The sequence below is a fragment of the Tachyglossus aculeatus genome, chromosome 17 (assembly GCF_015852505.1).
Source record: "Tachyglossus aculeatus isolate mTacAcu1 chromosome 17, mTacAcu1.pri, whole genome shotgun sequence".
NCBI classification, from domain to species: Eukaryota; Metazoa; Chordata; class Mammalia; order Monotremata; family Tachyglossidae; genus Tachyglossus; species Tachyglossus aculeatus.
Window position 1 is genome coordinate 3,612,759 of NC_052082.1, and position 14,034 is coordinate 3,626,792.

The following is a 14,034-nucleotide window of genomic DNA, read 5'->3' on the forward strand; positions in this document are numbered from 1 at the left end:
CTAGGTGCTTGGAAAGTACAGAATGAGGAATTGACATTCCCTGATTGCGAGGAGGTGACAGGCAAATGAGGGAGACAGACACTGGGAGCTTCTAGCGTGTGTTGAAAACGTTTTGCTATTTGACTTAACGTGAGGTGGGCAACTCATCAGCATGTTTTCAAAACAGAACTACTGGTCCAAACAGAACTATTGGTCCACACAAGCCAGAGGAGTTGTGCTGGCTTAAAACTGAGTTTGCCCAGAAAGAGCCCCTTCTGGTGAAACCTCCTGTGGTTGAAGAACCAAAGTTTTCAGCCAGGAAAACTATCAACAGTTCCTCTGATAGCACTCACTCCCCAATGCCCTGCCTCAGCAGATTGGGAATAAAAAGAGTAGCCCATAATTTGTCTTCCTCTTGGCTAGGAGAAAATAAGGGGATGGGGAGAGCCAGAAGGAATACAACTAATATTACCTGGTATTCACTGCTGTCACCTCCAAACACCTATTCAGGGGTTCCAGTGAGCTTTTGAAATCTGCAACAGTGAAGTCCCATTTTCATGATCCCATTTTCCTAAATGGAATTGCTAACTGACCAGCAGGTTGTTTCCCAGAATTTAGAGCAAAATAGCTTACAATCTGTGGATTTGGGAGTAAACACAGAGGGGAGAGCAATCGCAACTGTTCTGAAAGACCGCCAAGAGGAAGTGGGTAGAAAGTGGCTTTCCACCATCCAGCTTTCCATAGAACTGCAGCTATGGTACAGGGGAGGGTGGGAGATGCTAGATCCATGTTTGTGGATTCTCTGTTTTTCCTTTCCATTGGTCCAAAGTCATCTCATTTCACAGCTGACGATTCTGGTTCAGACTGGCTTCCGCTTAGGTGAATTTCCATGCTCACAACATTTCTCCACCAGCTTAAAGGCTTGTAAACTGTATTAAAATCTTCGAGTACTGTTGTCCGCAATATTGCTTCTTGCTTATCTTATGTTTCATAGCTGATAGTCTAACAGAAAATCATTTCCAATGTAGACAGATTATTGATGTGCAGTTTCTGAATATATTCAAGGTGATTCCTTTCCTTGTCTTTGTTTCTTTTTCCTCTGCAGGTCATGGGTTATAGGTGCAATAGCTCTTCTCTGCCTATTAGGACTGACCTGGGCGTTTGGACTTATGTATATAAATGAAAGCACAGTCATCATGGCGTATCTCTTCACCATTTTCAATTCTCTGCAGGGAATGTTTATATTCATTTTCCATTGTGTTCTTCAGAAGAAGGTAAGCTGAGGAGTCTGAACTGCCGCTTCCTGCATAACAAGTGCACAACACGATTGTTTTGACATTTTGTTGATGGTTGGAGATTGTCGTACTTTAGATATCCTCCGGGAACCCCACCTACCACGTTAGGACGTTGGCCTGCTTCAAACTTAGACGTTGCAAGTTTGCATGTTGCAGGAAGCTTGAGCAGGAGGATTTCCTTGCATTTGATAGATTGACTTTAGGTTTAGGCAAGAACACAATGGAGGAAGTAATATTTAGACACAAGGCAGGTTTCTCAGAGATGATCCTTTTTCCACTGGCTATTTTTGCTTTCAGGAGGAAGCTTGAGAGAGACGCATTCTTAACAGAATGTTTATTTATTCAACTTAAGCTAAAACTAGTTCATCTGAGCTAGTAGGTAAAACAGTATGAGACTCAAAAGTTCATTTATGATCTTAAAATAACACCTAGGATGTTATTGTTTTAATATCATAAACTTCTATTTGGAAAACACTTGGGTATTCTGAAAATGTATTCATTCTTCCTTCTGATTTTAAAAATCCTAAAGAAATATATAATTTTTAAAGTACTTTTCAAGGTAACATTAAAAGGCAACTCTATATGTGCTCATTCCTCTCCAAAATACCACTACTGTAGTTATCCGACTATATCCTTGCTAACTTTATGGGGGAAAACATGGAATCTATGGTATTAAATACAATCCTCATCCTTTTACAGTGAAATAATCAATTATAAGTTCATCATTATCATCATCACTACTACCACTACCCTTGTATCCCTTAAAGAGACGACTGTTTGCTGGAACCATAGTTAAAGTCAACTCCCAAATCTCTACTTACTTCCAGAGAGTAATGTACTTTCTGACAGAAAATGTCAGACCCTGACAAATACCTCTCTCCTCTTCAGTCTAGGCTGCACTCTGCTGCCCGGATCATCTTCCTTAAATCCTGTTCATAATTGTGGTATTTGCTAAGCACTTACTATGTGCCAAGCACTATGCTAAACACTGTGGTAGATACAAGATAATCACGCCCCAGTTCTACGAGGGGCTTACAGTCTAAGTAGGAGGGAAACTAGGCTCCAATCCAGTGTACAGGCCCGTCCCCTTAACATCCACCAGAATAATCACACTCCACCTTCAAAGCACCCCCCCCCCCGCAAAAAAAAAAGAAAAGAAGAAAAGAAAACCACCTCCTCCAGGAGGCATTCCCTGACTAAGTCCCCAAGCCCTTGATCAGAGTATCCTATCAGTCACCCTTATATTTCTATGTCTATCAGTTTATTCCACTTATTCATATATTTATTTTTCATTTACTTTTGTTTCTGTTTCCCTCCGTGCAAAACTGTGTCCGCATCCAGTAGATTATAAATTATTTGGTGGGGAGGAGCTGTGGTCCGATATTTTCTGCCTCAAAGTTCCTTGGCCAATGCTTAGTACACAGCAGGCACTTCGTAAATCCTGATGATGATGATGATGATCCAGCGCTTAGAACAGTGCTTTGCACAAAATAAGCACTTAATAAATGCCATCATGATGATGATGATGATGACTTGTCAGTTTTCTTGAGAGATGAATCTCAAATTTGGACATCACAGATGTTTCTGGAAATGGTCCTGTTTTCCCTGGGGTTGCCTAAGGTCTGTCTTCTTACTGGTTCATTGCCATTCTCCCTCAAAATATACTGGTTGGAGACCCCATCTTTAAAACTTCAAGAGTTTGGGCCTGGTGGAATTGAGTCTTAGTGGACAGCTATCTAGCTTGCTGGAGCTGACACAAACACCAATGGAGTAAAAGATGCCGAAGTGTAGAGTCATCTTAGAAAATGACCTTTTGCTTCACACCTCAAAGGAAATCAACTTGCTAATTGCAGAAACTTCCAGATCTTAAAGGTTGTGGGCCCCACTGAAGCCTTTCCCAGAGGATACTAGTTAACTTCCTTTCTGCCATGGTCCAGAAACATTATGGAGCCCTCTTCCACTGCTCAGATTCTGTCATGGAAACAAGGGTGGAGACGCAGGTCTGCCCCAAAAGAAGCCATTCTGTACTTTGTCAGTGTTCTGAGCACCACATGGAAGCAGACTTCTTAATGGCAGAGCTTGATTGGTGGGGAAAAAAAAATCTGCATTTGTATTATAGTCTCCAGAACTTCAGAATAATGGCTCTGGCAAGTCTCCTGAGCAGTGAACTGCTGGAGAAAGAAAAACAGATTTAGAAAAAAAAAAGCTCAGCACAGTCTGCTGCCTGCTGCTGTCTTGAATTTATTTTATTTTATTTTATTTTATTTTTTTACCAATTTCCTCCCTGGCCGCCTTGCAGGAACAGTAACTTCTGTTACCCCAGTGAACCTATATGCCAGTTTAAATTTATGAGGATATTAAAAGTAAGTCATGAAATGAGTGTTCCAGGTTTCTCTCATTCTTTGAAGTTCCTCTGTAGTAATAGAATTCTAATAAGGTCAGAGAACTTTTAAAAAAAATTAACAATAACTCTTGTGACATGAGAATCATATGTCAGTCAAAACAGTTATTCGTAGAGTCATATGTTAATTACAAGGAAATGTTTCTAAACCTGTAGAAGTTGATACTATAATGACTCCAACCTGATTACCCTGTATCTACCCCACCGCTTAGAACAAGGCCTGGCACGTAGTAAGCGCTTAACAGATTCCATTAAAAAATGAATAATGATGGTCTCCAAGTGAACCTTTTGCTCCAGTCAAAGTCGTAATGCCTTGTCGAAGACAGGGGTCCCTTGCTAACTGAAGTGAACCTTTTGTTGGCCAGGTGCGAAAAGAGTATGGGAAATGCCTGCGCACACATTGCTGTAGTGGTAAAAGTACGGAGAGCTCCATCGGCTCAGGGAAAACATCTGCTTCCCGAACTCCCGGACGCTACTCCACTGGCTCCCAGGTAAGTAGTCGCTGGGCCTCCAGTGGGGCGTCTGTCGACAAGATGTCACTCGTGGCCATTCTTTAACCATGGCCATTGCTTTTCCAGTGCCCAGCCCCTTAACCAATCAATCAATCGATTGTATTCACTGAGCACTTGCTGTGTACAGAGCACTGTTGTGATACACTTGGGAGAGTGCCATATAACAGAGTTGGTAGACACCTTCCTTTCCCACAGTGAGCTTATAGTCTAGAGGGATGTTCCTTTAGGTGTTTCTCTCCAAAGGGGAGGACGCTCCCTGCGTGATCTGTGCTCTTGTGAGACCTACCTTTAATAGTAATAATTATTTATTTGTTAAGCACTTACTATGTGCTAGGCACTGTTCTAAGCGCTGGGGTAGGTACAGTCAAATCGGGTTGGACACAGTCCCTGTCCCATGTGGGGCTCGTAGTCTCAATCCCCATTTTACAGGTGAGGTACCTGAGGCATGGAGAAGTGAAGTGACTTCACAGCAGACAAGTGGCGGAGCAGAACGAAGTGTTGTCTAATAATAATAATGGTAACTGTGGTGTTTGTTGAATGCTTAAGCCCTGTGCTAAGCAAGGCAGTAGGTGGAAGAGAGAGACCCTGTCCCACATCGGGCTAATGGATTCAGTAGGAGGGAGAACAAGTATAGAATTCCCATTTTACAGATGAGAAAAATATTCCTGGAAAGGGATCCTTTTTAGTCTGGAAAGCAGCGTGATCTAGTGGAAAGAGCATAGGCCTGGGAGTTAGAGGGCCCGGGTTCTAATCCCAGCTCCACTACTCTCTAGCTGTATGACCTTGAGCAAGTCACTTAACTTCTCTGGGCCTTAATTTCTTCAACTGTAAAATGGGGATTCAAAACCCGTTCTCTCTCCAACTTAGACTGTTGAGCTCCATGTGGGACAGGGCCTGTGTCTGACCTGAATGATTTTTATCTATCACAGCGCTTAGAACAGTACTTTACACATAGTAAGCACTTAATGAATACTTTAAAAAACCCAAATAAATCAATCTGCAGGGCCAACGTATGTTTCTTCCCATTACAATTTTTTCGTGGTCCTGCTTTTTCTGAAGCCACCACTCTCTGGTTGGAGCTCACCTGGTTTGGACCCCCCAGTGAAGTGTCATGACCCCAAAATTTGTTACCAAAAGGGAAGTATGCGAATGAGTTGCTGAAATAAAGGTCAGAAAGGTGATTCACGCCAGATATGAGTGGCAACAAAAACCCCCTTGCAGGTCCATTTGTAACAACTAATCCAGGGCATTAAAAGACGCTATATAAATCTGAAAGAGCTAATATAACTTTCCAAATGGAATGGTTTATGCATTGGGAGAGTATAGTTCCTTGTCAAATGATTCATTCAGTTGTATTTACTGAGCGCTTACTGTGTGCAGAGCACTGTACTAAGCGCTTGATGATGAATCTTCACAACTTACTGCTTGTTCTGCTAGAAGAGAATTGACAGCGATTACCTCTTTTATCAATATCTTGGCAAAATTCAGCAGCTGGGTGGAGGAGAGACAAGGTAGGGGAAATGATAAGACCAAGAATTACATAGGTAGTGCTACGGTGCCCTAACCTGTTCTGTTACCCAGTGTTGGGAAGTTGACTCAAACATAGACCCACCTTTTTGAAATTGTAATGACTCCGATGATGACAACTATGTCTTATAGGACAGTTGTGATGAAAACTATGTCTTATAGGACAGGTGTCTCTATAAGAACTCCAAGGTCTTTTGGGTTATGAATTGTGGATATGAACTGTGGGTAAGAATTGGATGTGAACTGTGGGTGTGCCTAATTTGAGCCAGTGGCCAGTCAGCACTGTATCTGTTGATTTCTTTCACATTCAGGATGAGGTGGAAGTTTTTCCTCCTGAAGCAGAGTCTATTCCAATCAACCGTAGCATATCCCATAGTTCAGTGTGAGGAGCAATGAAGGAATTTGGCCAAGGGACTACGTTTCATTCCTTTTGATGTTTATATGAATCAGAGAAAATCAGAGATGACTTGATAATCCTCTGTGTTGCATTCTTCTCCACATGCCGCATGTTGAAATGGAGTGGAAACACGATTTCCCTGGGTCATCAACACCACTTATCTGTGTGGATTTTTCCAACTTAGGGATCAAATTTGCACAAAATCTTGGCAGTGCACAGGTCCTCAATAAACAAACTAAATCCTTTTTGTCCAGAAAACTGGGACAGTTTAACAGTCCTCCAAAACGAAACCATGAAACGAACCATGATGCCATAACAGTGATAATTTTTCATTTTATTCAATTAGGCTAAGCTTAAGGAATCCATTTTGAAGCAGTACATTTCCAGGGTGGACTCTCCACATATCTTTGGCAGGAAGTGCTGAGGGCCATGTTGTCTTTTTCTTTATCTTTAGGATTTAGTAATGGCGAGGGCAGGTAGACTGGAAAATACATCTTTTAAGATGTATGTACACCACCAATAACCAGTTTTGGGGTCTACTAGCTTAAGTAGTTGCAACAATGTAGGCAAACTTGCTTACATATCTTATGTACAGAAAACTGCATTCCTCAGCCGCCTTGTACAGGAGGTTCTGTTCGTGGTTGACTCTTTCTGCTCCCTCTCCCTTCTCCAGAGCCGGATTCGCAGGATGTGGAACGACACAGTCAGAAAACAGTCTGAATCTTCCTTTATTACTGGAGATATAAACAGTTCAGCATCACTCAACAGAGGTAATTATAAACTGTTTTTCATATTTATGACTTCTGTGATTACTTTAAGAAGTCTTAAATTTATTGCTTAATTTTCAACTTCAGCTGGACCTTTAATTCCCTATGATAAGACTGTTACCACGGAGAGTAGAACACAATTGAGTGCACCATGTTCCCTTATTCATTAACTGGGAATTTTTTAACATGCGCTTTCAAGAATATCCTTTCTGGAAGAAGTGAAGAAATAATAATAATATAAAAAGCTCTCAATAGTCAGCTGCCACCTTCATAAACTGGTGAGCTGTCAGGCCTCATTGCAAACAATGAAAACAGGCTATCATGGCCTATACTGTCTGCCAAGCTTCATAGAGCTCCACATTGTCCCAGGAATAAAGCAATTTCATAGCTTTTGTGGAAGTAAAAATATACTGCATAGCACATACTTAAGGCAAACTGTGTACTCAAAAAAAATGAAATCGAAGCTTAACGTCTAGATTGCATGTCCACCTGATGTGATATTTGACAGTCTGGGAGTGGAAAATCTGTTGGTATATATTGACCTTCATTGTCCCAGAAATAAAGCAATTTCATAGCTTTTCTGGAAGTAAAAATATACCGCATAGCACATACTTAAGGCAAACTGTGTACTCAAAAAAAATGAAATCGAAGCTTAACGTCTAGATTGCATGTCCACCTGATGTGATATTTGACAGTCTGGGAGTGGAAAATCTGTTGGTATATATTGACCTTCATTGTCCCAGAAATAAAGCAATTTCATAGCTTTTCTGGAAGTAAAAATATACCGCATAGCACATACTTAAGGCAAAGTGTGTACTCAAAAAAAAAAATGAAATCCAAGCTTAACGTCTAGATTGCATGTCCACCTGATGTGATATTTGACAGTCTGGGAGTGGAAAAATCTATTGGTATATATTGACCTTTTAAATTGTTTTGTTTTTGGTGTGCATAAGGAAAATGGCCCTTGATTAATAGTGGGCTGATTTCTCAAAAGATCTCAGTGTCCTCCTCGGATATGTTATTTTTTTGTGGTCATATTTGTTTGGTCTGGGTAACAACCCCAGCTGGAAGCAGTGAATGTGGTGAGAGGCATGAATCATCAAATGTAACAGATTATCAGCGGGAAGAGGGATTGTTTGGACTAATGTGAGATATCCAAACCGCACTCTTTTAAGAATTCATTATGACTTTGAATGGGCATTTTCCCCATTAAGCCCACAGAATAATCTCAGGGCTCCTTAAGGCTTTGGTCTTTTGTGTCAGGAAATTGACCTGCAAGTGGATTTCCCTTTAAGGACAGAACAGGATGACCTCAGAATGGAGTGAGAAGAAATTTTCTTGGGGCCTGACTATCTTTCGAATCCTTGGACCCAGGGATTCCCCCCATCGTGGATACACAAGAATGCTACTGTTGTTTTTGCTAGCTGTGTCTGGAGTCCCTCTTGTTAGGAGAAACCTGACTCACAGGAACCACTGATTGGTGGAAATTACTGGGCTATGAGTAGATGGTTCAAAGATAAGCTCCGTGACCAGTGTTTTTCCATACAAATTTCTATATTAGCATCGGGTCCACTTCTGCCAGAATGCTCCACAACCCTGGCCAGGTGGGAAAAGGAAAGCTTTGCAAAACCCACAGCCCTTTAAGGCACAGTGCAGTCACGTTGAGGTAGAGGCTGCACAGTGGAGCATTCAGTTGCGTCTTCCTGCACCGAATCTAGCTAGATTGACTTCCGAAACGTGCTTTATCATTCATAAAGTGTGTGCGCAGAATGGAATTAGGGTCCCTAATTCTTCAAACATATCATAAGCAGATCACAAAGTACAAAAATCACATTGCTGACCTGATTGTAATCATAATTGTGGTTTTGCTTCCTTAAATCCCTTTTGAATGGTTGGTATATAAATGTCATGTTATTTACTAGTTGGCATTCAATATGGTTTTGAATGGTTCTGTCACTACTTTCTTAGCTTAACTTACCTTGAACAAATAGGCTTGTTGTGAGTAGGAAATGTATGTGTTTATTGTTATTTTGTACTCTCCCAAGTGCTTAGTAGAGTGCTCGTTGCACCATAAGCTTTCAGGAAATATATTTGAATGAAGGAATGAGTGTAGTTGCACTTATTGTTTAGTCAGTCTAAAACTTGGACTTTTTCATAAGGTGCCTGAGCTCTATCACTGTCAAAGTAACTCGAAAACAGCTGATCAAGTCAAGATTTAGGCTCAGGTAATAAAATACCTGGCCTATATATGAAATATCTAGGATGGTGGCTAGGTTGGGTAGTGTTTCTTATTCAGGAGAGCTCTCAATTGAAAATGGAGAGTGTTTATTAGAATGCTACTCTCTTAACATTGAATTGGTGATTCTCACTCTGATTCAATAGTGTTAGGAGATGCTCACTCGCAACTATTTTGTTTATAATGCATACTAATACTACTAATAATAATTTTTGTTAAGCATTTACTGTGGGCGAAGAGCTGTACTAAGGGGTTATATTGTACTCTCGAAAACACTTAGTACAGTGCTCTGCATATAGTGAGTACTTAATAAATATGATTGATTGATACAAGATTATCAGGTCCCACATGGAGTTCACACACTAAGTAGGAGACAGAACAGGAATTGAAACCCCATTTTCCAGATGAAGTAACTGAGGCACAGGGATAATAATAATACTAATGATGGTATTTTTTAAGTGCTTACTATGTGCCAGGCACTGCATTAAGTGCTGGGGTAGATACAAGCAAATCGGGTTAAGCACAATCCCCTTCCCATGTAGGGCTCACAGTTTCAATCCCCATTTTACAGATGAGGCAACTGAGGCACAGAGAAGCGAAGCCACCTGCCCAAGTTCACCCGGCAGGCAGGTGGCAAAGCCGGGATGAGAACCCAAGTCCTCTGATTCCCAGTGCTCTTTTCACTAGGCTGTGCTGCTTTACCAGATACAAATAGACATATAAATCCGTTTTTTTTAATTTCATGGCAAGGGAGGGGCCTTCTTGAAGAATTTTGTTCCTGTTTAGTAGGAGAATGGATGTAATGGAAAGATATGTCTTTTGTTTATTGTTTTGATCATCTTCATCTAGAAGAGAGCAATGGTGTTGCTTATACAAGGCTGTAAGAGCAACGGTGTTGCTTATACAAAGCTGTAAGTTGATCAGGGTATGTTTTTAGCACTGGCCTTTTAGTGCTAGTAAGTGTATGTAAATCTGTAAGAGGATCAATAGTTTTGGTATTTTGATTTTCAGATACAATATGAAAATTTGGGGGTGGCAGGGGCGTGCTAAGGTCATTGTCGTGTTGTCTTCAGCTTTTTCAACTAAGGCAAATATTTTGTCTGGGGGATACCCATTTTCCAAAGAAGCCCTTGAATTTGAAAACAGAACCCCTAAAGCTTGAGGCATGTCTAGTTCTTTTTAAATGATCTTTTTTAAAAAAAATTTGTTAAATTCCATTCAGCTTACCTAGTGATCTCTTGCCAAACAAGTCTCCTGAATTCCAAATTTATTGATTTCCACTCTGTCAGTTCTTTCTGCAGAACCATAGCTATCCTTCTGGTGACATCAATGATGGTTTCCTTCTGCCACTTTCTGCTTCCTTTACTGACTTTAACATGTCCAAGAGTCACAGGAAGTCTATGGTTTCCCGATACTAATGCCCAACCCAAGACAGATTTTTGTGATGCTCAGTGGGCCTGCCTCGTTATGATGATGAACCGATGAACTATGATCCAAGTTCTCGGTTGAAAGCTCGTACTTGATACATTGCTTTGTTTTGTCTTCCCTGATTCTGGGCAGGGATATTGCCTTTTAGTAGATGAAATCCATACTTGGTACGTTCACAAATGGAATGTCTCAACTTGGGGATCAGATGGTTTGTCATTTGGTGATCAGTATCATGTCCTCCATTCACCCTGTATTGCTGCAACCCAGGATGAGCTGTTGTCCAGTTTCTAACCGGGCAGTCCCCAAATGAGGTTCAGATTGGGCATCTCTGACATTTTTTATGATGATGATGATGATGGCATATATTAAGCGCTTACTATGTGCAAAGCACTGTTCTAAGTGCTGGGGGGATACAAAGTGATGAGGTTGTCCCACGTGGGGCTCACAGTCTTCATCCCCATTTTACAGATGAGGGAAGTGAGGCACAGAGAAGTTAAGTGACTTGGCCAAAGTCACACAGCTGACAAGTGGTGGAGCTGGGATTTGAACCCGTGACCTCTGACTCCAAAGCCCGTGCTCTTTCCCACTGAGCCACGCTGCTCCCCTCGATGCTTTTATTTTAAGCATCTGGGTTCATACAGACCTGGGAGGGAAAGGCAGTCTCTGTGGAACAGTTGGAGGGATCAGGGTCACGGAGCAGCGTGACCTAACAGAGCACGGACTTGGGAGTCAGGAGGTCATGGGTTCTAATCCTGCCTCTGCCACTCATCTGATGTGTGACCTTGGACAAGTCACTTCTCTGTGCCACAGTTACATCATTTGTAAAGTGGGGATTGAGACAGTGAGCCCCACATAGGACAGGGATTGTGTTCAACCCAATTTGCTCGTATCTACCCCAGTGCTTAGTACAGTGCCTGGCACATAGTGAGTGCTTTACAAGTACCACAATTATTAGGATTATTATTATCCTGGCAGACAAACTCTCCGGGGTCACACAAACCTGGCCTCCCCTGATGCAATGGCCCATCAGTGCCCCTCTAGGCTGTGTGTCCTGGTACTTTGGCTGTGTCTCTATGCCTGGTGTTTCCCAGGACTGCTTCCAGTCTTTCACAACGTTATTCGCCTCAGTGTGTGCAGAAGCACATGTTCCCAACTAACTGTTAAGGTCCAGCAGGGTTACACTAAAACTTGAAATCTTTGCTTCCTCCTTCATTCTAATCTTAGAGTCTTTTTTTATTCTACTTCATATTGCTTATTTCTGGTGACCTATTTAAAAACAATCTAGGCTCCATTTTATCTCCTATATCTGTCTGGCTTATAAATATTCTTAGCCTTGCTTTGGAGACATCGTTGGCACCAGAAAATCACCACCTCTCTTCTGCAACAAATCTCAATTCTGTCTAGATCTGATTCCTGTAATTTTTTCATACGGTCCATGTCAAGGCCCAACTCTTCCAGAACTGTTAATCCAAAATTTGGTTTGACTTTTCATTTATCCTTGGAAGCAGAAACACATTCGTCCTGTCTCTTTAATCCATTAAGTGTAAATCTCTTTTCCCCGAGGGTAGAACTACTCATTAATATTTCCCTTTCACCAATCGGTACAATTCTCCTTGTTTTTTGATCTCCCTCCTCCACAACACACAGGAGAGTCTTTTTTTACAACTGTGATTTCCATCATATAAAATCAGTATGAGGATTTATGACGATTAGAATTTTCAACCCCCTCGTAACTCTTTTATACGCTCTTAAATGCTATGATGCCTGGGCACAATGCAGTTTAATTCTTCTTGTGGAACTCTTAATATAGAGATATCCTTGCCAAAGCATTTTTGTCGCTCCTTCATTTTTAAATCCTTCCGCTTTGCGTATAACATTCTGGGCTTCTTTTGACCCGCTCATGGAAGGTTCCCCCAGAGGTTTCCACTTTGGGGGTCCTCAGCCTGCTCTTCTGGACTGGAGAGGGTCTGGGAGCAATAAACTGCTCAAACATGCCTCCAGGCTTAGCACCTCACACTGCTAGCCCCATGTGGGACGGGAACTGTGTCCAACCTGACTCTCTGGTATCTACTCTCTGGTATCTCTGGTATCTGAGAAGCAGTGTGGTTCAGTGGAAGGAGCATCAGTGGAAAAAGCACGGGCTTTGGAGTCAGAGGCCATGGGTTTAAATCCCGGCTCCTCCAGTTGTCAGCTGTGTGACTTTGGGCAAGTCACTTAACTTCTCTGTGCCTCAGTTCCCTCATCTGTAAAAATGGGGATGAAGACTGTGAGCCTCCCATGGGACAACCTGATCACCTTGTAACCTCCCCAGCGCTTAGAACAGTGCTTTACACATAGTAAGCACTTAATAAATGCCATCATTATTATTACTATTATTATTACCTCAGATCTTATTACAGTGCCTGGCACATACTGAGTGCTTAACAATGTCCAGAAAAGAGGGACTACTGGAGCCAGCTGTGAGACCTTGGACAAGTCACTTGACCCCCCCCCGGACCCCAATTTCTTCAATGGTAAAATGACAGTAAAGACTGCCTTTTTCTCCCTAGCACACAGGGATTTTGTGATGTTCTGGAACAAGGGTGATGGTGGTGTTGATGACCTCGCTGGGAAAATGAATGAGATGAGAGGATTTAGGAAGGAAAGCGTGCTGTTCAATTTGGGACATGCTGAGTTTAAGGTGCCAGGGGGCCACGGAGGTGCTTCCTAGTGCAGGTGGGTTGATGAGATTAAGAGTGAGGACAGCTCATTAGCCTGAAGGAGGTTGGGGAAAATCTTGATCTCAGTTTGGTAAAGAGGGGGAGATCCAGAATACAGATCTTGAGAAGAGAATTAGTAAAGAGGAAGGGCAGGCAGTGGATGAGAAGGAATATTCTAGGGGTAGGTATCTTTTCATTTTAAAACATTTTTATTTCCCACGTATGGTTGAAAATAAAATCAAACATGGAAATTGAACAATTTTGGTATGATTAAGCATTTAGGATTATATGCTTAAGCACTGTTCTAACTACTGAGTTAGACACAAGATAATCCAGTCCAATCCCATAGGGGAATCAGGGGCTTTATCCCAATTTTGCAGATGAGTCGGCTCACTCAACCAGTCCAGCTCTCACACTTCCCCTCTCTCCCACTTTCCTCCTCTAGTGCCAGCTTATTCACTGTGCCCTGATCTTGTCTGTCTCACCTTCACCCCTTTCCCATGTCCTCCCTCTAGTTTGGCAATCCCTCTCCGTCCATTTATGCCAGACTGTCATTCTCCCCACCCTTAAAGCCTTATTAAGGTCACATCTTTTCCCCGGCTCCCTCTCCCTTCTGCGTCATCTAGGCACTTGGATCTGTGATTTGGGCATTTGATATCCACCCTACTCTCAACCCCACAGGATTTAGGTACATATCTATAAATTATGTATTCTAAATTATAGTAATCTCTGTTTCCCCCTCTAGACTTTAAACTCATTGTGGGCAAGGAAGGTGTCTGCCAACTCCGTTGTG

General features: G+C 41.9%; 1 protein-coding gene across 17 annotated transcripts in view; it reads left to right on the plus strand.

Moving 5' to 3' along the window:
- Positions 1–14,034, plus strand: part of ADGRL3 (adhesion G protein-coupled receptor L3) — a 694,363-nt gene that overhangs the window by 656,241 nt on the left and 24,088 nt on the right. For all 17 annotated transcript variants that reach the window (XM_038759779.1, XM_038759784.1, XM_038759785.1 and 14 more), the window contains 3 exons: positions 1,085–1,253; positions 4,041–4,166; positions 6,785–6,881. In XM_038759779.1, coding sequence (XP_038615707.1) covers positions 1,085–1,253; positions 4,041–4,166; positions 6,785–6,881 — 392 coding nt within the window. The remainder of the gene's footprint in view (positions 1–1,084; positions 1,254–4,040; positions 4,167–6,784; positions 6,882–14,034) is intronic.